Source organism: Accipiter gentilis, chromosome 28, assembly GCF_929443795.1.
Source record: "Accipiter gentilis chromosome 28, bAccGen1.1, whole genome shotgun sequence".
In the NCBI taxonomy this organism is placed as follows: domain Eukaryota; kingdom Metazoa; phylum Chordata; class Aves; order Accipitriformes; family Accipitridae; genus Astur; species Astur gentilis.
This window is the reverse complement of record NC_064907.1, coordinates 17,013,478-17,038,304: the sequence shown is the minus strand read 5'-3', so window position 1 is coordinate 17,038,304 and position 24,827 is coordinate 17,013,478. Positions and strand designations below refer to the sequence as shown.

Below are 24,827 nucleotides of genomic sequence, written 5' to 3'. Positions count from 1 at the left end.
CATTACATAGTAATTGCCTGACTATAAATGTTTTCTTTTTTTAGTTTGTTTTTCACTTTTTTTTTTACCCTCTGGGAAAAAATAAAAGCAGAAAATTACTCTGTTCCCCAAATTTGCTATGCTTTTCTTTTAATTTCTAGTCTCCCCTAAAAGCAGTCATCCATAAGAAAAGATAGAACGATGAAGAGATTAAAATTACTGTAAAAAACCCAGTATTTTTTTCTATAATACTAACATCCTAAATAAAAATAAAATAATAATAATAAAAGAAAAATTAAAGTCCTCTTTCTTAAGCAGTTGTGTTCCACAGGAACAACTGAAAGGAATACCATGTCACTCTTGTTTTTACTCTTTTAAGCTAAAGCTATTTAAATATTTGCTAAACTCTGAAAAGGATATCCTTTTCCTCTGAACTCTATGTGTTGGTTACTTTGGGTTTGTGGGTGTTTTTTTCCCTTGCAATGGAATAATTATGGGAACACTTGAATAACTTCCAGGTCTTGTATGAAACGGGACAATGACCATTTTATTAAAGATAAGGAAATTCAGAGACAATAACTGTAAGAGTTTTTAATCATATAATTTATATAAAAGCATCAAATTCAAGTTCTAGGGATACTTAAAAGTATTCACTGAAAAAGAAAAATTCTCTCCAGAAAAATTTTGCTTGAGTCAAAGTGTTTGCATTTTTAAAAAATTCTGTATTCTTGCTCTCATCTTTGACCTGTGTCCAACAGTCTTGTGCACTTATAAAAGTATAAAACTTAAATTAGCTGACATCTGAATTGATTGAAAAGAAGCAGCTAAACTATTTAAGTAGATTTAGAGTAATAAATTGTAGTTACTCACAGGTGAGAACTTGAAGTATGTTTTATATTCCGGTTTTGATGGTGAAAGATCAACTCCTATATTTGCTACATACTGCCATTATGGTGGCAGTAATTTTTTACTGATAGGTTACTTCTGCATGTTTCAGACTTTGTAATTTATTATCCCCAAAAGGTAGAAGAGGTAACTCAAATTTTCAGCACTTTTCCGTTTTAAAGTAATGATCCAAATAGAAGACTTAAAGATACTTTATGGTGAAATAACTACCAGCTCACTATGGTTCTCTAGAAAGGAAAAGAACCCACTTGCTATTAGGTTTCTTCTACCACTGGAGATATATAGCATTCTTCCTCTTGGCTTATTCATTGTACTAATTAACCACAAAAATTAAGTCAACAATAGAGTTTCATAATTAATTCCCTGTAACAACAAAATACCTTGGGAATAGAAAATTGGAAAAAATAGAAATTTAATTTGTTTCTATACTTTTCTTTCTGCACCTCATACTAGAGAATAAAATGGAGGTGAACCAGTATGTGATTAAGGCACTGGATTGGGATTCAGGTTGTCTTGGTTAGATCTGAGGTACTCCCAGTCTTCCTTTGTGACCCTGTCTTTTTGTGTTTGCTTTTTCCATCTGGCATAAGAGAACATGGGCATCTCCCATTGTTAGTCTGATACATTTACACTGTCAGCTAACAGCTTTCTTTCTAGAATTCCTAACTCTGAACCTAAAATGCTTAAAATTATCTTTACAACATTTTCAAGGGGGCATCTCATGAAAAAAATGGAGGAAAAAAAAAAGGCTTCAGAAAGAAATCTTTTTCTCTAGTAATTTATTTAGTAGAACTGTGTGGCAATTCTGATGTTATAAGAAGTTGGATAAGAGCTACTTACAAGTTTATCCACTTGTGATTATTTGTTGTGACACGCCACAGAAGATGGATTTCTTCTGAAAGCTGATATTTGCATGGAAACTTTGTGATTTTCCCCCCACCCCCCCTTCTCAGCAAGTTCTAAATATGTTAAAAATGGAAACCTTTTTCAGTAGGAGGTTATCTGAAAATTCAACAGAATTTTTTCAGAAGTATTTTCTGGGCTAAATAGCAGTTCTAGTAAAACATTTCAAAATGTTTATTTTAGGTTGAATGGGATGTTGGAATGTTGTATTTGGGGTTGACTGGAAACAGTTTGAGAATGGGGATGGAAAGGGTGTTTTCTATTAAGGACGTTTGAGCCAAAGTTTATTTTACTTTTGATTCAACTGCCCAACTAAAAAAATCAGTTACATTGCCTTACTCACAGCAAATATCCCACGTGTTCCCGCCCACTTAAAGCAGTGTTTACGTACTTGGTTTCCTTGCTGCTGCAATTCATATGGCGTTTCACTTATGTTAGAGAACAGTCGGTACTCAGCTATTGCGTTTGGCAGCTGGTGTGCCTTCCCAGGAAGTTCAGCTGCTTATATTGTTAGTTGTCAGACATTTAGTTTACATAGGAAACTGGTGAGCCAGGAAAATTAGCTTTTCTGATGCTGCCCATAGCTACTCATTTCTTTCATCTCAATGGTCTGAAGTTTCATGTTCATTTTAAAAATTCAGCTAAAATAAAGTTATCTGACTTTCTGCAGAAAAACATATGCACAACAGAAGCCTCCTCCCAAACAGTAATTAAGTAATTTCAGTAATTGGCTATTTATTAAATGCTGAATTTAACTTCCTACCCTATTTCTGTACATTGCAGTTTATTTACTGCTATTGAATAGCCTGGATTTCCTAGTTATTTTTTGTCACTGTCGTTTGTTATAAATAAATGCACCTTCTGTACCAAGTGCTTCTCACTTGACAGCAGAAGCGCCACACAGTAGGATAACAGATGATGTATAGGGTGAATACATGATTATCTCTTCCTCTAAACTGGAGTTTGGCATTAAGGAACTAAAGACCCACTAAGTGTACTTGTCGAGTAATTTAATTTCATGGTACGTGGTCCCAAATCCCAGAAGATCTAGAATAGTGGGACTGGATAATTCAATTATATAATATCGCAGGTTTCATTTGGATTCATTCTTTCAAAGCAATGAATTCTTTTTCTCTGCTATAAAAGTCTGAAGTGTTAGAAAACTTGGTTGCAAGCTTAATGCATGGGTGTGATCACAGGGAAGGTTCGGTTTCCAACCTGCTTTTAAAGACTGAAGATGCTTGCAGGAGACGAGAAGATATGTGGGATCTCCTCAGCCCCTCTCTATGCTGTGAGAGGATGGATTGTTCCTTCTTATGCTAAAGCTCACACAGAAAATAAAGAGCAGGGAAGGGGAAATCTTCACTAAGATTTTTCAGAGGATTCATAACTTCCTGGATTAGCTCTAGAGTTCAAGCCTAAAACTTACATGTCCCTGGAAGGTAGCAGCAGATGAGACTCATGTTGAAACCTAAAGCAGCCCTCCCTAAGTGCAGTTGTTCCACGCCCTGCCTTTAAGGGTTGTATTACCATACCTTAATGATCTCCACTGGGCTGGAATGGGAAACGATGGCATACCTCAGCAAGGAGCCCAAGCTAGCAGTGTGTGCTGATGAGGGAGAAGGCTCTTTAGTGGTAAGTGCTCTGCTTCTGACTGTTACGAGTCCAACTCCCCCATTTTAAAAAAACTGTGAAGACCACGATGCGAGTCCCAAAACAAAGTAAGCTCACCTACATGGAGTGATGCATCAGGAAATTTGCTCCTGCTTTCAAATGCTTGCTTTTCAGTGTTCCTTTGTGCTCCTCTATCCTGCTGTGATCTGCTCCACATTTACGTCTCAAGCTTTACTTCCCCAGCCAGGTGGCTGTGGCCTCATGTAATCCCCTTTGCTCACGGCCAGCCAGTGCCAGTCAGAACGTTTTCATGAGTGTTGCTGACTTGGTACCCACTTTTTCTTCTTTCAGATATTGAGACTGCCAGTGACATTGCCTTGTACTCTGGCCTGGGAGCAGCAGTCATTGCTGTAGCTGTGCTCGTGGTTGCCGTTACCCTTTACAGACGGAGTCAGAGTGAGTACGGCGTGGATGTGATTGATTCATCTGCACTGACGGGCGGCTTCCAGACATTTAATTTTAAAACAGTCAGACAAGGTTAGTGTTGTGATTTCATTTTCTTCTCTCCAGAGCTCCTACTGCAAAGAGATGCTAAGCTCATATTCAGTGACTGGCTGTGGGAGGGCATTCTAGCTTATTGCTGAGCAGATGTGTTGAAAGCCAGAGAAGGTTAGCTGCAGTACAAGGAACACGATCAGGTGGTTAGAACTGTCTTTTACTGTCTCTGCTACTGATCTGTTGTGGCAACTTGGACAAATACATCATCTTTCTTGACCACACTCTTAAGTGCTTTACAAATACTGTCACTAGCTTCTACACTGAAAAAACCCAAACAAACCAAATCAAATTAACCAAATCAAAACAAACTACAAAGCATGCCTGTAGCTAGAGATCTTCTATTTTCTTTACTCCAATAAAAATGGTTAGTTTTTTACTGTTAATCCGAGAAACCCAACTTCAAGTATTTTTATCAGCTGCTGTTAGCATGCAAAATCCACATTCTGAGGTCTGTGGGAAATAAATATGTGTAAACATGTATTGATCAAAAAAACACCCAACCTTCAGTAAGCCACCAATACAATAAAGTATGGAAGAAATACTTAACTTTTACTAAAAGCAGCACTCAGATGTTTTCTGGCATATTATTTCCTTTGGACAGAAAGGTGGGAAGGAATACAAATGGTGATTACTTTAAAATAGTATGTTTCTTTAATTTTGTACTGACATTCTATCATAAAGACCTGCCTTATTGTGGGTGGGTGGGTGTGTTGGTGGGGTGTGAAAGCATCCCCATGTCTCTTCTCTCTTCAGAAAAGTCAGATATGCTGCAGTTTTTTGGTTGGGTGTTGTTTGGGGGATTTTGTTTTGTTTGTTTGGGGTTTTTTTTTGGGGGGGGGAGGGGGGGTCGTGGTGTTTGTTGCTTTTTTGTTGCCATTGTTTTTACAGTTACTTTATTGTCTGGGAGACATTCCTCACCAGGCATAAATTGCAAGAAATAGGAAAAAGGGCTTGGTAGACAAGGATGTTTCGTTTAAAAATCTGAGCCTTTAGTTAGAGTCATATAACCCTCAATGACTGTCTCAAATAGTAACTTTTTCCTTTGTTGTTCAGTTTGCCATGAAAGTCTTGTTTTAAGTTTGATTGTTTGTTTGATTTAATAATTCAAAAACATTAGTTCTGGATGCTCTGAAAGTATCCAAGTGTGCCAATTTCTCTTATGCCAGGATGCTATTAGTTCAGTTTAAGTTGCTTTGGGTTCTCTGTCTATGGTTTTTTTTAAATAACAGCATTTGTAAACTAAACAATTCAGCGGAAAAAACAGCCAGTTCTCTGTTCAGTTTGCTGAGAAAAGAGAGCACAATACTGACATACAGACAACATATTTATAAAGTTAGCAACCCAACATGCAGTCCTTTAAAGTGATCAAATTTTCAAGGATGCAGTACAGATAGTTTTCACAAGATCAGTTACTTTGGAAAACTTTTATTTACTAAAACCCAACAAACCAACCAAACACAACCAAACAAAAAAAGACCAAAGCAGCTAAAGAATTCAGGCCCTAAATCTATCTATTCCTTCTCCTTTTTTTCAGACTTTTCTGAGCTAAAATTGTCCTAAATGAATAAGTGTGTTATTTTTCCCTGTATTACTCTTGTCCTACTTTCTTTTCAATCCAGTTCCCCTCAGGCACGAAGCTATCATTGTGTGTCAGCCCATGGAAAAAGTCTGCAGGAAGATGTGTTTTCACCCAATGCGTTTTAATGTGTTGGGGGGGGGAAGGGCATACACACAAACATGAATCCAAAACAAAAAGGAACTTCCTTTTTGAATTCATGCACTCTGGAGTTGCCTGACGTGCGGAAAAACATATCGATCAAGTACGTCTTAGATCTACTGCATCACTTAATCTGTTTTTTAACATTATCTTATGTGATTTTGAGCTCTGAGAGTATTAGGAAGGAAGAGCAAGTCAAAAAGGAAATGGTGGAAAGGTCAGAAAGAGGTTTCTGATTTACCACCTTAATACAGTAACTAACTCCCCGATCTGCTTCATTCTGCCAGGTAACTCCCTGCTTTTGAACTCATCCATGCAGCCTGACTTGACAGTGAGCAGAACGTACAGTGGACCAATCTGCCTGCAGGACCCCATGGACAAGGAGCTAATGACAGAGTCTTCACTGTTCAACCCTCTGTCAGACATCAAAGTCAAAGTTCAGAGTTCATTCATGGTGTCCCTAGGGGTGACGGAGAGGGCTGAGTATCATGGAAAGGCACATTCTGGAACTTTTCCTCATGGGAATAATAGAGCTTTTGGTACAATACAGGCTAGAAACAAGGCTACGTATATTCAGAACCTGTCTTCTATTTCAACAACAAGTGAGCTGAAGACAACTGCCATTTTTGGACACCTAGGTGGCCGTTTAGTGGTTCCAAACACAGGTGGGTAGATCCTTTGTCATTAGGAGCATATAAAATAAATTCAGATTAAACTTATTTTGCCTGATGTAGTGTTCCATAACTAAATAAAAAGGAAAGAAAAGAAAAAGTAGGGGCTCCCTTAATGCAAATTTTGGGAAGTAGAGCATGTTGCCCACACAGGAGATGACTGATCAGAAGAAAGCCTGGGATGAGTAGTAAAGAGACATTATGCCTATTTGAACTGTTATAAAGTACTGCTTCTCTTGATGTCTTCAGCATCAAAGTCCTATTAATCAAAGCTGTTGCTTACTTGGATACTGATCCAAAAGAAGGGCTCCCCAAGAAGGAGGTCGATATTGGATCAGCATCTTATATAATGGGGTCATATTTAAAGCAGAATCTACATGCATCAACATCTGACTGCGTTAACATTGTCAGACTTCATTATGTTATTGAAGTCTGCAGCATATAACAAACAGATGTCTCTGGAGAATAGCTTCCACTCTCAACGAAAACTCTAGCACAGCTTTCATTAGCATTTACTCCTGTCTTTCTCGTTTTCTCTTTCTTTTAGCTTAATAGCTTGACAGATTTCCATAGTGGGGCACTTCAAAGTCAGCTGACATTTCAAGAATGGGCTACGGACTGAACATCACAGCAGAGATGCTCAATTTGCATTGTTTAAGAAGTAGAGTTTGTTTTGTGACTTCAGAGTTTTGTTAGACGTTATTTTAGACTTAAGAAATTGTTTGTTAAATTAGCTGAAAATATATGGCACCAAATTAGATTCAAATAAAGGATGTTAAAATCATAGTCCTGCAGTATGTTGCACTACATCACTATGTTCATATCATGCTGAATAAAAATTATGTTGGATACTTTATCTTTCAAAGTGGCAAATGTAGCAGAAATCGCCACATACCACCATTGCTAGCTAAGAGGATATCTTTCAAACTCTGGCCATCTTTATCCACTTTAAATTCAACTGTGTGTTCATTTGACTAATGTGTCCAGGCTTATCTCTTAGTATCTAGTTGAACTGAATGATTTAGAGCTTTATCCTCCATGTTTCATAAAATGGGTACTTTAAAGGTTACCATAAAAAATGTGGTCTGTATTTAGAGAAGATGGTAGCAGTATAAAATTCAGGGATACAATAGTTAGCGTACAGGCATACATGACACATGGAATGTATTCATTTCTTCACAGATTGTTTTTATGTTCAGGAATTAATTTTACAAAGGCAGAGGCACTAAGTCAGTTAAGTCATAAATGAAGAAGTCCCTTATACTATATATTTAACTACTTTATATAATGATAGTCCCATCAATTAGATCATTTAAATACAAATTTGGTCCTTTTGCAATTCATGTGCTTCCTTTCTGCCTATTTATGTAAGATCAAATTTGGTAGCCAATTGTAAATTATAGTGTAATCATGTCACTATTTAGCTGAGGTTCTGCATCGTGTGACATATGCAAAGTAAAATATAGTCTTTCTGTATTGAGTACACTATACAATAGTCTAATTTCACTGGTACCTGGTGGAAAGCATCCTTGTTAACTTCTAATTTATACTAGTGGAGTAAAAGGAAAATCGTATCACTTGGATTCACTAGTTATTATGTATATGAACAAAAATGTATGGTGATTGACATGCAAATTCAGATTTATTTGATTAGGTAGTCTCCATTATGAGATTCCTTGTGATCCTAGAATTATCAGATTTGATTTCGAAGTTAGAAAGAGACAAAGGGGTTTCAAGAGAAGCTGAAACCATGGTCACATGTTGTAAAATGTGGAGCTATGCAAATGGCAAAAAGTGTATCATTACAAGGCCTTTTGGCAAATAAGAGTGAAAAGAGTGAATGAAGGATTAAAATCTTTCATAACTGGCTTGCCCTAACCACCCTCCAGAAACTGGCAAAGGCTAACTTAAAAGTTACCAAAGGCACATGTGCTTTTCACTATATTTATTATTTTTAAAAAAAGAGAAGAACAATTAAATAGGGAACTCAAAAGAGATTGTTTTATTGCTGCATCAGATAAAAGCCTGTCAGGGTAACAAGACCATCAAAGTGACTGGGAATACAAACCACTCTTGCTGGAAGCCTTTAAGGAAACAGCTGATGGTACCTTTTGTTTCCATAAATTATTCCCTTTTGTGTAAGTGGTGAAGTCAAAAAACAGTCTGCCTGTACCCAAAGATGAGAGAAGCCTTCAGTCACATCTAGACTACAAATCCAGTGTCATTTAGTGACACAAAACAATGGGAAGTCAACTATTTAAGAGCTGTGTTGGAGCAAGAAGTTTTTAGGGGTATGACTATATAATTCCAGGCTCTAAGACAGTTAAATATTAGTAACTATATGGATCATATCAATAACGTATTTTCTTTTCATCTGATAATGTTGTAGTCAGAACCACTATTTCAGAGGAGCATTCTTCTGCTCTACTGGATAGCCTTTCTAGGTTTTGTAAATCAGAGGCCAGTTGTGCATTGTTCTTTACATCCAGTGCCTTTCCCAAAGGTAAGTTCTGCCTTTGCTCTTTTGTAGGAGTCAGTTTGTTGATACCACATGGAGCTATTCCTGAAGAGAGTTCGTGGGAAATCTATCTTGCCATTACTCAGAAGGAGTCCAGGTAAGAAGTAAATTAAAAATCTACACACACCCATCCAGAACCTGTGGAACTGTCTCATTTAATGGATTTCTTGTCAACACTTTCTAAAGGAATGGAATGTGCAAAAGTCACTCCATCTTCCCTGTTGCTGGTGTGACCACGCTGTTGTGACATAGGCTGTATCTGTATAAATGACAGCAGCAATGATCTTTGTGCGATTTTTCTGTGAAATCACATGGAATTATTGCAAATGTTGTTAAAGGATGGGATGCCTCAAGTAGATTGATGCATGATAAGTGCTGAATTCTGAATCACTGATTTTATCATTTTTGATTTGCAGGCTTATGTCATGCAAGTCTACTAACAGCACAGGTGCTTTCATTAATTACTTGTTATAGAACCTTTGGGTCCAGGGACTCTCATAATATGCAGACAGCGGGTTAAAATTTGCTATCCAGGCCATCAGTTTGAATGACCCTATGGTGTGTAGGTACCAAATTGTTGTTATTTCATGACAGTTGTTTGGTAGCCTAGATGATGCAAATACGTGAATGCTCAGGACCATTTCTTAAATTATGTTGTTTCATAAATCATCATTAAAATCTGTTGCCCCGACAGATTTGCTGGCACCAGCTGATGAACAGTACAAATTTAACTGCACTTTGATCCTTAGGGGTTTTTTCAATTTTGCATCTGGTGGGACAGGAAGGTGATGTTTGAAATACTGGTGGTCTTTCATAAATAGACAATTCTCTGAGGTTCTCAAGGTTTCAGCTCTGTCATGTTTATTTCAAAGAGAAGAAGGAAAAAAGGAAACAAGAACTATGGTTTGGCAAATGCAGGTCACTTGTTTTAATGTTGGTGCATCATGTATGTTGTAAATGTCTGTTGTACAAAAGAAACCTAGCTCATTTCTAGGTGCTTTTAAAACTTTTAAAATGTTCTGTTAGATGCATGACACTGAATTCGGTTGCCAGCTGCACATGTGGGTGTTTTCATCAGTTCCGCTCTAATCACTGCAGTTGCCTTCACTCTGCATCAGAAAGACAATGGAATTTGGCCCAAAGACACTTGCTTTAGAATGGATTTTCCCCTTTATTTCTATGAATAAACATGGCCAGAGAAGGAGATGGTTTTAGCAGATTTTGATAGCTGTTCCCATAAAAAGACTTCCTAGCGGCTTTAATTTTCACACAACATGGATTATAAAGAATCAAAGTGCTCTGCACTCTCTTGTTCCTTTGAGCCTGATAGACCACACATCAGCAGAACCCAAGTTTAGTTCAGTTTGCTTGTTTGGTTCACTCACTTTCAGCTAGAAACTGATCAAACCCTACAAGAGAGTAAAATTAGAAAACTGGTATGTAATTGAGTGTAATTCAGCAAATGAAGAGAGCTTGTTTAGTCTAAGCGTAGCATTCTCACTAGACTAATACCTGGATTCAGCGGGAAGGTAAAGCTTATGAAATGCTACCCATAGTGTTGAACTGTTGAGACCATTAGAACATATTCTTCATTTTTAGACCTAGGGTTGGTTTTTTAATTCCCTAAGATCATTTTTTTTGTTTGTGTGGGGTTTTTTTGTTTGTTGTTTTTTTGTTTGTTTGGGTTTTTTTTATGAGGTAAAAGTTTGTGTTATTTAGTTTCTAAGGTAAGTTTATTCTAAAGTGAAAACTTTAGGGAACGGTTATGTTTGGTCCTTGGCAAGTTCCCTGTGAATTTAAGTGACTTGAGAGATACTAGGGTTTGCACTACTCTTAAGAGCTGAGGTGAAAAGTGCTAGAAGTGCTTGGGGTAAGAAGTGCAACCATTCATTAACTAAATAATGTGTCTAGTGGCCATAGTGAGATACAGGAGCAGCCCACAGTGCCAACGCGGGGTCAGGATGCCTGAAGTTGCCCCTGAAGAACTAAAATGCATTTGAAGTTAAGTCTTAAACTTCTTGTCTGAAATTATAGTAGTAGAACGGGAAAGAAAAACAGGAATTTGGTCTCAAGTTACTGTCTAGACACCAAGCAGTACTTAAGATACCTCTGAAATTACTCCATGTTTTAGTGTTATTAATGACCAGTCACGCTGTCTACCTTCAGTATCAAACCTCCACCTATTGTTGTAAATACTTGTCCCAATCCCTTTCCCCATACAAGCATTTGAGTTTGAACAACATGAGAAACTCCTCTAATGGTTTTTTGTTTTACCCCATTTCCTGCCTCTATTTTCCAGGATTTTGTGTCTTTTTGCAGGTAAAATATGGGTAAATATACCCTGTCTCTTATGTTCTCAGTGAGGTATTATTCAGGAAAGCTTGCCACAGTCATTCTGGCTTATACTTTGTTCAGGTACATTCCTTCCCCCTGCCACCCCCTAGTTTAGGGAACTTTGATGCTACCCTTTAAGGATTAAGTGTCAGCAAACACAAAACATTAAAAAAATCTTGTGCTTAGCCTTTGACTTGTGCTACTAGACTCTGTTATGTGTATCACTTAAGGCTTTGTTTTCACTACCGCTAATGTATAACGTAGTATACTTCACCTTCTTCACTTGCTGTTTACAATGGGTTTTCTTTATTTTGTGACTCTAAGTAGAGTCAGTCTAGTGCCTGAATAAGACCTCTCAGGAATATACTCATGGCAAGCAGCAGAAACAGCAATTTAGTCTTTTTTACAGCACTGTTCACCTTGGCATCCCTCCCCTTTCCTATGCTAGATAGAACTCTATTGCTGCAGGTAAGCCTCTAAGACTAAACAAAATTTATCACCTCTTGCTGTCACTAAAGGTATGCAACGATGGTTTTAAAGAAAAAAAATCATTAAAGCCGAGTCTTTCCCCATTTAAACCTAGAGGAACATCTAGGTACCTGATGTCAACTTCTAAAGTAGTAAGGTATTCTGCGTCCTTAAACTGTCACACGCTACTCTTCCACGCTTCTGAACAACTGCATTTCAGCAGTGGACAAGGCAATCTCTCTACTGCCCTTCTCTGGAGGATAAATGACTGCTAAATCTTTTGAGACTGTCAGATGAGAAGTGACAGGGATAATAAAATTATATTTAATTGAAATAAGCTACTGAAAAGCACTCTACAGTCCCCCCTTTTGAGCTGTTGCCAGAGGTCAGCTGCTGCATCTTGTGTGCATCTCTGCAAGTACAAGACTGTGTCTTCATCCAGTGAAAAGTGTTAATGATACAGAATCTGCACATACCAGATCCTCAGCGAGTTTAAAGTAACAAGGCTCGTTAATTCTGTAACGTGGCTTTGTTCCACTGAGGCTTTTCAGTTAAATTTTCTCACCTTTTTTTCCTTGCTCTAATCTAAACTTCTCTTGAATTCATTTCTTCTATTCTTGATGTTGAGTCTTTCTGCTGCTCCTAATTCTGCATGAGGCTGGCAAACTGTAGTTCAGTAAGTGCACTGACAGAATTTATTGGTCCTACCCTTACATCCAGTCTTACAAGTTGCAGTGAGGCACTCCAAACAATATTTTTGTTCTTAAATAACCTTCTTAGCTTTCTTGAACTACCCTTTCATAATTTACATTCCAAACAGAGCTAAGTGAATAATCTGTAGTGTATACTTTAACTGATTAATTTAAGGATAATTTCAGGAGACATTGGTCCCAGGTGAAGAGTGATTCACTGATTAAGTAAGTCTCATTATGAGTACTTGTGAGAGGGACAGTTTTTAGAAGTAGTAATCAAGGGCAGGTTTGTACAACTGGAGACAAGAGAGTTGGTTATAGTTCTTTACAGCAGTTATTTCTCTTATCTCCCTCACCTTAAATATACATTCAGCTGTAAGCACTGAAAAATTGGTGGATATATCTGAGGAGATGTGGAAAGAAGAAAATAACTGCATATACAGTAAATTTTTATTTACAATAACTCATAGCCAAAGGATTGCTGGAGTTTTCCTTTAAGAACTGAAAGATACAAAGCTGTCTATAAATTTTAAAGCCTAGAAATATTTTTCAAAGCTTAAAGAGAAATCTATTTTTTTCTCATATCTCAACTCCTTTGTGAAAACTTTCATATTCCATCCCCATCTGCTGCCATACGTTTTTGATCATTTTCCATGAAAGATTAAGATATGTAAAAGGGAGGAAGAAAAAAAACCCCAGCTGTTTTATCTGCAAGGATTCTGCAGAAATGAATTAAAATAGGTTAATTAAAAACAAGCAGCAAATTTTGCCTACTCTTTTTCTTTTTTTGTAGGCAGAAGCAGAGGTAGCAAACCAAACCAAAGATTATCACAGGGAGATTTTTTCTTTCCTTCTTTAAAGTGAAATTCTGTAAAGTGAGACAAAAGCAAACATTATTTTTTTTTCTCCATCAAAATACTGTATTTTTCTTCACATAGTTGAGGCAAGATTGATGTATCTTTCACCCATCTGAACTGGGTGGAATAAAGCAGACTTTTCTAGCAGCTCCAGATTGCACTGACATGCAGGGAACCTTCTCTTTTATTGCCCATGGGCTTCCACGTTCTGAGGGCAGAAGGAAATGCCAGCAGTTCAGAATTAGTACCCGAGTTGTACGTGTGTATGGAAGATGATAGAAGTACTAAACCACCCTGCAGAACTGCTATACAAGGACATGGTCTGTCATGCAGATATCCCTAAAATGTAGACAATTGTCCATCTGAACAGGCACAACGCTTGGATGTGGAGGAAGAGTAAAATAGTGGATTAGAGAAAGAGGATAGATTTTCTTTACTTCATAAGTTGAAGATGTACCACCATTAAAAATGAAGTAGCTCAAGTTATAATTAATTTCTGAATGAAACCGTGTCCACATCATATGGTAGTCAGTGGAATTTAAGTTAATACAAGTCCTGTGTTGTTCTTGCAGAGATTTGAACTCACCATAATAGGTACCTTATGCATCTTAAATGTGTCTGAAAGAACAAGGATCATACTGTTCAGATTTAGATTATTTGGGACTAGTGCGTTAGCTGTCACTTCTATTCTAATCTTCATTTAGCTATTGAGGGAAGTTGGTATGAGATATACCTTAAAAGATGCAGAGGAACAGAGATGACATGGAATCTGATAGAGCTATGTTGAATTCACTTTGTAAAGGGGGAAAAAAAAATAATCCCTGTCTGTGTACTACAGATACTGTGATGAGATTATCAGCTGGTTTTGCTGTAAATTGATACATTCCTCTGTGGAATGAAAAACTCATTGTATCCTAACTAGAAATCAAAGTCAGGTCTGAAAATTCTTTAGTGTCTCATGTAACTGAACAAATGAGTGATGGAACTGGTAGACCCTCCAAAAAGACACCAAACCAAAAAGTCATAGGGACACATATATGGGCTTCCTCCAGGATGCTAGAATTTCCTAAAGAAACACTAAAGGACTACTTACAGAGGAAAATAACTAAGCTCAACCTTCAAACACCATGTGTGTGCTTTGATGCTGGCAGAAAGTACAGGTTATTGATGTTTGTGAAAGAAACAACAAAGCTATTGATTCTGGCCCAAGCGAGAATGAGTGAAATGTCTCTTGCCTCCTGTCGTGGTTTAACCCCAGCCAGCAACTAAGCACCACGCAGCTGCTCACTCACTCCCCCCCACCCAGTGGGATGGGGGAGAAAATCGGGAAAGAGAAGCAAAACCCACTGGTTGAGATAAGAATGGTTTAATAGAACAGAAAAGAAGAAACTAATAATGGTAACGCTAATAAAATGACAACAGCAGTAATAAAAGGATTGGAATGTACAAATGATGCACAGTGCAATTGCTCACCACCCACCGACCTACACCCAGCTAGTCCCCGAGGGGCGATTCCCTGCCCCCCCTTCCCAGTTCCTATACTAGATGTGACGTCACACGGTATGGAATACCCCGTTGGCCAGTTTGGGTCAGGTGCCCTGGTTGTGTCCTGTGCCAACTCCTTGTGCCCCTCCAGCTTTCTCACTGGCTGGGCATGAGAAGCTAAAAAATCCTTGACTTTAGTCTGAACCCTACTTAGCAACAACTGAAAACATCAGTGTGTGATCGACATTCTTTGCATACTGAGCTCAAAACATTGCACGGTACCAGCTACTAGGAAGACAGTTAACTCTATCCCAGCTGAAACCAGGACACCTCCTTGCGTAATTCTGACTTCATACTTAAGCCAGAAAGACTAAGCAGAGCTACACTGAAAGAGAGATCACTATCTGCTGGTTTGTTCCTTGAACCAGAACAGCTCAAGATGCACCACTGAAGTTAGTTACAGGCTTCAGGGAACTACAGCTAGCAAGTGGTTCTGTGCAGTTAGAAATTGTCACTTGGTTAACGGGACTGGGATGTGTACGTCTTGGCACTGTTGACTGGGAGATCTCCTGGCTAGTTCTATCCAGCCAGGAATCAGCCAGAGCCTGTAGGTAACTTAGATGGAAGGACTCCTCACCCCTAAGCCATTGTTAACATCCCTCCATCCCAAATTGTCCCCACCAAGGAGGCAGGTCAAGTGCATTCAAGAAAAGCAAAACAATATTTCAGTAGATGTGACAGCAGCTCTGTGCAGATGTTAGATAGCACTGAAATACTTTAGGATTCTACTAGAGATTGTGTGTCCATTCACAACAGCCTAGTCTTGAACCCCATATGCTCATCATGGAAGAGCTAGCACAAGGGCTAGGGTATGGCTATTGTCTTTAAAATGCTAGTGCTTCACAGCCACCTGCTGCCAGCATATGTGCTTAAAGAGTTTTTAGAAGTGAAAAATGAATAAAAAATACATACTGCGATCCAATTAGATTGTTACGAAGGAGAGAAGTGACTGCCAGCTGTGGCAGAGTAGCTGGTCCTACTGGGGTCTAGAAATAAGATGAGAACAGCTGGAACAAAAGCACTGGAAGCACTGACACCTTTTACATAGCGTGACGCTTCAGCTTTGAGCTTTCCTTTTTATAGAGGGAGCATAATACTCATTAAAAAAAAAAAAATTAAGAAAAGGAGATGTTGGAGAGAGGCAGGCTGAAAAGTGACAAATTATGATTATTATATGCTGAGCCCCATGAGGAGATAATTTCTGCTAAGTCAGCACACTGAGCACATTGTCTTACCTCCCCAAAATTGCCACTCACCTGATGCTTTTCAAGTAAAGGGGGAAAACCTTGTCATGTAGTTAAGTAGTTGGGGGAGGTGGGATCTGCTTCTATGGATGGCTTTTACATGTTGTAGTTATGTGCTAATGAAAAAGCAGATGTTCTTGAATGCAGTGAAAGGTTTGATATTCCAGTCAGAAAGAGCTGATAATCCAGTCAACTAATGATAGAATTTACTGACGGGGTGGGGGGACATGAGGCATGGGCAAGTATTTGGGATCCGGGGTTCTGGTCCCAATTACATTACTGATTCACTCTGAAGCAGTAAGCAAATTTGTTGCAGTTCTCTTATGTGACTTTAATGTATGTAAAGCTTTATAAAATATCCCGTGTGAAAACTGTATCAAAGAGAAAAATGTCAGTCTGCAATTATTCAGATAATACAGTGTCCTTGTTGAATGTGATCTGTATTCCATACTTGATAACAAGGTTAACTGATGGCAGAATCTGCCCTGAAATATTTATATTTTTCCTGACCACCATCTTTTTCTCCTCCTTTTTCATTTCTCTCCACTCTGCACACTGCTGTCATTTTAATAGCATGTTTGCAATACCATACCGATTGCAATGTAAGAAAAGATGAGAATAGGCAAAGTGATTCTTAATTAAGATGAACATTTAGTCACCTACGGTATAAACAAATCATTTTTCTTTACATGAGCAAGTATAAACTGTAAAGAATGGGTCCCTGAATATAAAGAAACCCTCACACTTCTATCAAACATGAAGTTGGGAGTTGTTCAAGTATATTAGTGTGTTTGGTTAGTATCATACAAAAACTTCTTATGACTTTGAATTGACTAAAATTTGTAAATTGTGAATATGCCTCTGTATTCTAAATATTAGAAAAAAAGCATAACTGAGATGCAATGACTACGAAAATACTGTGAAATATGGTTTTCAGAGATTCCAACCATACAGTCAAAATAAGAGTGGGGAAGATAAGAGAGTGGAAAAATAGAAGGAGCAAACTGAGAGGACTGTGAAGACCAGGTCTCATGTTACTACTTCCCCGGTTTTATTTGCCTTTTTGATCTGTAGGAATTTAGCATTAATGTGAAGGTTCAATGGTAACTGAACACAGTTGGACGCACGATATAGAAGATGGAATGTATTTCTGATGCACACCTAACTTCAAGTGTCCGGCACCTATACATAGTATTCACATGATGGAATTTGCATACACAGAATCAAATCAGACAGTCTTGCCCAGACTTAAACATATTTTGTAATTATATAATTTGAAAAATCAAAGCTTTATGAATGTATGCATTTACATGCAATGTGGTATACGAATGTGACAAATAATGTACCTTTATTTTCCAAAGGCAAAATTTTCTCATCTTGCAAAAACAACCCACAGCAATGGAATCCATTTCAGCTGTAAACTGCAGGCTTGATGGGTATATAGTTTAAATATCATGGTGTTCCTTTTTTAAATTTAATTTTTTAAACCATGAATTTATTTTGCTGCTTTTCCATCACATTCATTTGTATGAGTCTCGGTGCAAAGGGGAGGGAAAAAAACCAGCATTTCAGTGTCTGTAGCAGTCTGTAAGCAAGTATTTTTGCCATCCAAGGAGTGAACTGCAACGAGAAATCCAGACTCAAGGCACAGATGCATTCATTACCAGACAGTCTTCACTTCCCAGGTATCACAGTTCGTTTAGGAGCCTGTTATGCCGTTAGGTTGTCTGTTGCAGATGCTAATGATAAGACACTAGGAGAGTAAATATTGAAAGGCAAATATTAAATTATTCTCTGAAATTCATTGCGTCCAGGAAAAAAGGGACACTCAGCATTGTTTCCTCTTCACTTCCTTGCTTCTCTAGTTAACCTTCACAGTGTTCCAACATGGAATTTTAACAGAGCAGTGGTTTGGGATGGAATGCACACCTTGGTAGCACCACACTTGCAACTTGGGCCCTCTGCGCAGCAAAAAGTGATAAGAACATCTAGCATTTGTAGCACCATTTGCTGCTTCTTTAGGCTAGGCTGACAGACATACAACCAGCTGCTTTGGCAGCTGATTCAAACGGGGCTTTGAGTGGCACTGGACCTTCTCCTTGAGGGACTAGATCCTCCTCACAGAATTTTCTCAGCATTCTGTCTTCAGGTACAAATGCCTCTCTAGCAGCAATTTCTAAACTGAAAATGAAACTCTCAGTGCAAGAAACCTCTTTACTAGTACATTGTGGAGGGCAGAATATTGTGGGGTGAAATTCCTAACTTTCCTTGCCAGTGTAGTATTTTTAGAAAAAAATGTTTGTTTGTTGTTTTTTTTTTTAATTTTTTTTGCTCATAAATAGTAACTGTTTGTCTTTCTTTTACTGGAAAACTTACAGACCTTTGATTTTGATGGATTTGAGGGGACCAATCTGGTTACTGATTTGTTTTACCTCCCAACAATGGGAATATTAAATACTCGCATTTGGTAATGTTGCCCTTTCCTGCCTTGCTTAATAAATGGCTCAGAACTGCATGAGAGTCTTAATATCATGTCAGTTATTACACAGAAGACTGTTGTTACTGGCAACAAGTGTGAGAGTTCATCTAATTAACTGATTTCAGTTCATGTGACATTGAATAATTCCCAGAACTCCCATGTTTGTCCAATATGTTCTATGAGGGGAATGATTCTCTACAAGCAATTAAATGGTTCCTTTCAGGCTAGTTTGCCGTTGGTCATTCACACACACCCCTGCTATTTCTCTCTCCATGATGTATGCAGTTGGCAATTATACAGAGTGACCCTGGAAATCTGCCAGTGGCTCTAGCTTGCTTTTTGTTTGGTTGCTTTTTTGGTTTTATTTTTTAATGAGGTAGGAGGGAAGGCGCTTGGTAGGCTACAGTCATCATCTCTCGGTTGTCTTTTGCATCAACTTTGCCAGGCTGCTACCAGGACTCTCCTACCACTATTGGTGTTATTTCTTTTTCTGTCTTGTTTCATTCTTGAGGCTTGAAAAATTTGAGCTATTTCTGATAGGAATCATCACCACTAGCATAACTAAAACTCTGGATTCATGTCTCCTAAGGGTGTTGTGCTGAAAACAAAATAACCTATATTTTGCTTCCATTACTAAAGATGAATTGTCAAGCTTTGTACTGGAGGTAACTTTAGCAAAATTCCACTGCCACCAGCTTCCCCACCCTCCCTGTGTTTTATGTGTTTGTCAGCAGCAGCCACTTGGTAAGGGATGTATGTGTTGGGAGAGAGATAGGATAGAAATTCACCAAACAAGTTAAATAACTAAGGTTTGACTCACTCTCTGGAAATACACTTTTGTCACCCCCTTCCTGCAGGTGCATCAAAACAGAGATAAGCAAGTAGAACGCACCAGCCTTTGCCGAGGTACAGCAGAGCCGAATCATACGAACTGAATAACTTACTGAAAAATAAATACGTATAAAAGTTGGCTTGAGGGGTTCTAATAATTCTGAGATATTTTTTCTTTGCGTTTGTAAGTAACTGGCTGATTTCTTTAATTAGCTGGAAAGAGAGGTGATTTGGGGAAACTGCTGGAAGGTTTTATTTTCAAGGAAATCAACTACCATTTATAAAGAGTAGCAGTGGTTGGTGTTAAGTGATGGTATTTTGTGCAAAAATAGTGTTTTCCTAGCAGTGCAGGAGATGTGAGAAATTGTTTGTTATTCATAGGCGTAAGCAGAAGCAAGTAGTTTTTTGCTTGAACTGTTTGCTTAGAGCAGTCATTCTAATATCAGTTCAACAAATCTCACATATCTCTAAATGCAGTAAGAGCACTGCCATTGCTGAGATGCTTTGCTGCAGCAAGGCCTGCAAGCAGTGTATGCTTTGTGCTCTCTACTCCTCCCTCCCCCTCTTACACACTTGCTGTTTAAGAGGAACATGGCAGCTATAGTAGAGGCTGTGTTTGTGCTTCGATTTTTTTTTTAGCCTAAGAATTCTACAAACACTTAGAAGCACTGACACTTAGGGAACATTTTTTATTATGACACTTGAAAAAGAAAAAGCAGAGTTGGCCTTTTTTGTTAGCATGTTGTGTCTTTTTTTTTTTTTTTTTTTTTTTCCACTCCAGGCTTCATCTCACAAATACTCGTACATGTAGTCTTTAGTAAGGGATGTCACTGAAGTTGTTCGAACTTTTCAAGTCTTTAGCAAGAATAGTGTTTTTATAACTGCATTTTCTGAGCTCCTACAACTACAGCTATCCTGAGAATGCTACCCCCAGGGGATGTTAGATAGATAGATAGATGTGCAAAGTCAATTTACAGGATTGGAATCTGATTGATATAAGTGCAGGGCTACACATAAGTGTGCCTACATGAGAGCTACATTCACTTATATGTATTATCCAAGTCAGCTTGGGTAACTTAGAATTTAACAGTATAGCCATGAAGCGCTGGGCTCAGCACAGGCAGTATGGGATGGTTTGGCTGTTGCCATGCTGCTACTGCAAACTTCTAAAGGGCAATGTTGTTGTTGTTAGCTTGTGACGTGCCAGTGGAATTATATCCTAATTTTTAAGCAGGGTTTTCCCCCTTACTTATACCTTGGTTTTATTATTTTATCTTCTTATTTATATCTTTGGTTGAGGTTCTTCCCCTCATTTTTTAGCTTGGAAACACCATTTGCTTTAATTTTAAGAGTGAACTACATGTCCAGGAATTTAAAAGCCAGACATCGGGATCATACAAGCCAGATGGATTACAGTGTAACAAAAAAAAAAACCAACAAACCAAAAAACACCACCAACAAACAAACAAACAAAAGCCACACTCACCCACCCCACTCCAAACAAAACAAAACAAAACAAACCACAAACAAAACCAAACCAAAACCAACAGGGCAAGATGTTTCAATTGCTAGTATTAATATCCAAGTGAGTCTCATCCACTTTGTCACTGGCTCTGCACAGTTATTTATTGTAAGAGGTAGGGAAAACACATTGATGTGGGACAGGGTTAAATTCTTGTCAGATACTTCATTTTTATAACTTAGCAAGCAGTTAGCTAATCAAACATAGGTGATTACATTCAGATTAGATGAATCCCTAGACTTCAATTGTGCTGATGGGGATCTCCACTGACTGTAATGGAGCCCACATGCACATATCTACTTGGCAGAGTTCTAAATTTAAGCAAAGAAGTCCTGTCCCTGATGTCTGCTGTAAGTTTCCTAGCTTGTTCATTCTGCAGAATATAAATGTGTTTTCAAAACAGGGAGATCACGCTCAATCTGGAAAAATTTATGAGACTGTGTTTTTAAAACCGCAATTTGTTTTATCTTCAGTACTGTGAAAATATTGTTGATTACAGTCTTTGAAGGCAGAATTAGATGGTAATACTACCAGCTGGTGCATAAAGCAAGGCTTACTTGCATAGAGTAATTTTAGTGTTGTATTTGATTTAAACAAATTGAAATGTATTTTAGAGACCAGAATCCTAAACTGACCAGCCAATGATTTGAGTAGATGTGGCCTAAGAGTTTTGTTTCATCTCCAGCAACTGCTTCCACGTGAAAATTAGCACAGTAATTGGCTTGCTTATCCTTTTCTGTAACGGATGAGTGAGGTACTTAGATTTTAACTAAAATATTTTAAAATTTGCAGTTAAAGTAAATTCTCACTCCTTATTAAAAAGAGCCTGACAGACGTTATTGTCTCTGTCCCTGTCCCGTCCCCCCCAAGCCTACAGCCAGAAGGCACAGATGTTCTTCTAGGACCAGAGGTAACTTGTGGGCCCTCAGACTTGTCTGTCAGCACCCCATTTGCCTTGACGATACCACACTGCGCAGAAGTAAATTCAGAGCACTGGAATATTCACTTGAAAAAAAGGACACAGCAAGGAAAATGGGAGGTAAGTTTAGACTTCTGCTCCCGCTTAAAAGGTTGTATTAACAATGGAAACATGATTACTCTTATTCATGCAGGCACAGGTCAAAGATTATGTAAGTGATAGAAACAGGCATCTTAAATAAACAACAACAACAAAAAAAAGATTTTGCATTTTGTTAAGAAGCAGCTGAACTGTTTTCAACTATTTTACCAAGATGTGCAATAAAGGGTCAACTTTATGATCTAGCCTATGTGACATAAGAAAGTATTCATTTTCTCAGATCACTTAATAATAGAGACAGTAGCCATTCATTTTTAAAAACATTGTTTTGATAGATCATAGCTTCCACAAAGACTCATGTCTTTGTCCACGCAAGAATTTATCATGACATAAAGTTATGGAACTGGTTAAAAGTATAAACGTCAAGGGTTTTTTGTTGTTGGGTTTTTTTTGGTTTTTTTTTAACCTAGAAGGATCCTCCTGATTTAAAAATCTTGTCTCTTTATATATGTCATTTTAATGGGCATTCGGTGATCACGCTGTGCTCATAACCTCTGAAGGGTTAGTGTACATTAAATGAAATATTTTCCTTTTTTAGTTGAACATGCATTTTCTAATTCTGATTTACTGGGGAAATTAAGCTTTGTGCATTCATGACATGGGCATTTGATCATTTGTGTCTGTCCACCTGCATTTTTTAAGCCCACTGGCCATCTTCGACTGAAACCGCTTGGTAGGCAGCACTCAAACTTATTAAACTTTCTGCATCATCTGGGGAGACAGCCTACTGATAATACTCATAAAGGGATGGCTAAAGCATGAACTGAACTGTTATTCAACATTACAGAAATCCACACAGGATAGACAGGTGCTGAATTTCCCAACTATAAAGTGTTCACTGTACATGTAATTAGAACTGCAGAATCCGGTAACTAGACACAAATCCATAGTCAATCAATCAGATTTTATTGCACTGCTGCTGATGGAACTACTTGGTTCATTGCATTGTGAGGGGAGAAAAAAACCAGTAGTTAAACATTCATGGATACCATAAGTCACTCTATCCTTTTCCTCCTCTAAACCACAACTATGTTGTTTGTTGCTCTTGTTTAAACCATTTCAAGTTCAGCTTAGTTTTCCTACCTTAGATGCACTCAATACTTAGTCAGGTCTATCAGTGCTGGTTAAACACCCTGGAATTAATGAGGATTGTAACACCAGACTGTAGACTGCTCAGATACCTCATCTAATGATGCTGTAATGCAGAACTAAGCGTGAAAGGCAAAAGAGTGGGATAGGTAGTTTTTTGATGACGGTAAATGTTAACTGTAATGGATGTTCTGAAAGGAAGTCAAATACCAACTATTGTTCAAGGTTTGCTTATTGACTTTAATCTTCAAGGTAATTTCTTAACTTGACATTGGGAAAAAAAAATTAGCTAGAGAGTCAAGAGCACTTGAAAAAACATGCTAAGATTGCTTACACATCATCATGATTATTATATGCTGTACACATTGAATTCTGCACAATATATTGCTATAAATCCTATTGCTGACTCAGGGCTAAATAGCGAGTATTTACTCATACAGGTAGTCTACCGTCTCCCTTTCCCTGAGGTCAACATGAGTAAAGAGTGGGCAGATGGGCTCTCAGAAATACTTTACATTCTAGTTGAATAAAAATAAACAAATAATGTCATGATTCCTATTGTCAAGGCCTATTGATTTTATTATTTTAATTTTTTTTAACCTGAGTTTCATTTTGCAGGAAGTGATGTCTGTGGAAGAGGAAACTACTTCTTGCTACTGCCTGTTGGATCCTTATGCCTGTCACATTCTCTTAAACAGCTTTGGAACTTATGCTCTTATTGGAGAACCGATCTCTGACTGTGCCGTTCGACAGCTGAAAGTAGCGGTTTTTGGCTGCCTGTCTTGCAATTCTCTGGATTACAATCTGAGAGTATATTGTATGGATAACACACCTTGTGCATTTCAGGTAAATGGTTTCACTTTGTTATTTTGGTTTTAGTTATTTTTCCATTGAGTACTAAAATTCCTTTATTCCTGGGGATAGTCCCTGGGCAACAGCAACAGTCCAGAACTCCAATGAATGAGAATACTGTGGGGTTTTTTATGCTGCTGCTGCATGACTTGGAGTAAGTCAGTCCCTTAATTTCTCTGCAGTGTTTTTCACTTGTGGATTTACACTGCAAGAGCTTTAGGACAGCCAAACTGTCTTTTCATTTTTTTGCCAGGCAGATGGAAACCCACTCTGCCCACATTCTAGACTAACCAAAAATCACGTAGCCATGGTTAACACAGCACAAAGCTACAGCTGATAAGCAAAGAGCATTAGGTTGGGCTCAGTGCCTTGGCTGCTACATGGCACAGGCAGAGCTTGCTTGCATCTGGAGCTGAGTGCTACTCCACTACAAGTGGAACACGTAAGTCATTATCATTTGATGTATAGTATTTATCACACTCGTTACCCTTGCACTGTCATTAGTCAGTTCAGGATTTCCTCTCCTGTTTACAATTTGAGCAAGAAGAAAGAGATTTCCTCACCATCTTTTTAAACAAAAATTAAATTATGATTGTGCATTTCCCCTTTTAAAAAAGAACCAACACAAAACTATCCCCAAGAGGCTATTAAAATTAGCATGATTTTTCTACATGGCATTCGAAGACAAACCAATGAAATTCCCTGGCTTTTGCAGCCTTAGTAAACTCAGAAGCTGTAACAAAATGGTCTTCTTTTGGGAACTGAAATGAAGACAGTTGTGACAGATGAATTCTGCTTCCTTTTCCTATTGTACAGAACAGAAACATGAATCTTAATGAAACACGCACTAATGTCTATGTGCCTCTAATAAAAGCAAAGCCACTGAAAGGATTGTTAAAGACTTACAATAGCTTTGTAATTATACCCTTTATAACACACAATTCGTGGGCTACCAGTATTTTCCTAGATG

The 24,827-nt window shown here is 38.0% G+C and overlaps 1 protein-coding gene across 2 annotated transcripts in view; it reads left to right on the top strand.

Moving 5' to 3' along the window:
* Nucleotides 1-24,827, top strand: part of UNC5D (unc-5 netrin receptor D) — a 167,782-nt gene that overhangs the window by 132,558 nt on the left and 10,397 nt on the right. The window contains exons 8-12 of one of the 2 annotated variants that reach the window (XM_049831254.1): nt 3,754-3,858; nt 5,965-6,342; nt 8,879-8,963; nt 21,709-21,877; nt 23,624-23,851. In XM_049831254.1, coding sequence (XP_049687211.1) covers nt 3,754-3,858; nt 5,965-6,342; nt 8,879-8,963; nt 21,709-21,877; nt 23,624-23,851 — 965 coding nt within the window. Of the gene's footprint in view, nt 1-3,753; nt 3,940-5,964; nt 6,343-8,878; nt 8,964-21,708; nt 21,878-23,623; nt 23,852-24,827 lie in introns of both variants that reach the window. The other variant, XM_049831253.1, reaches the window with a different exon arrangement.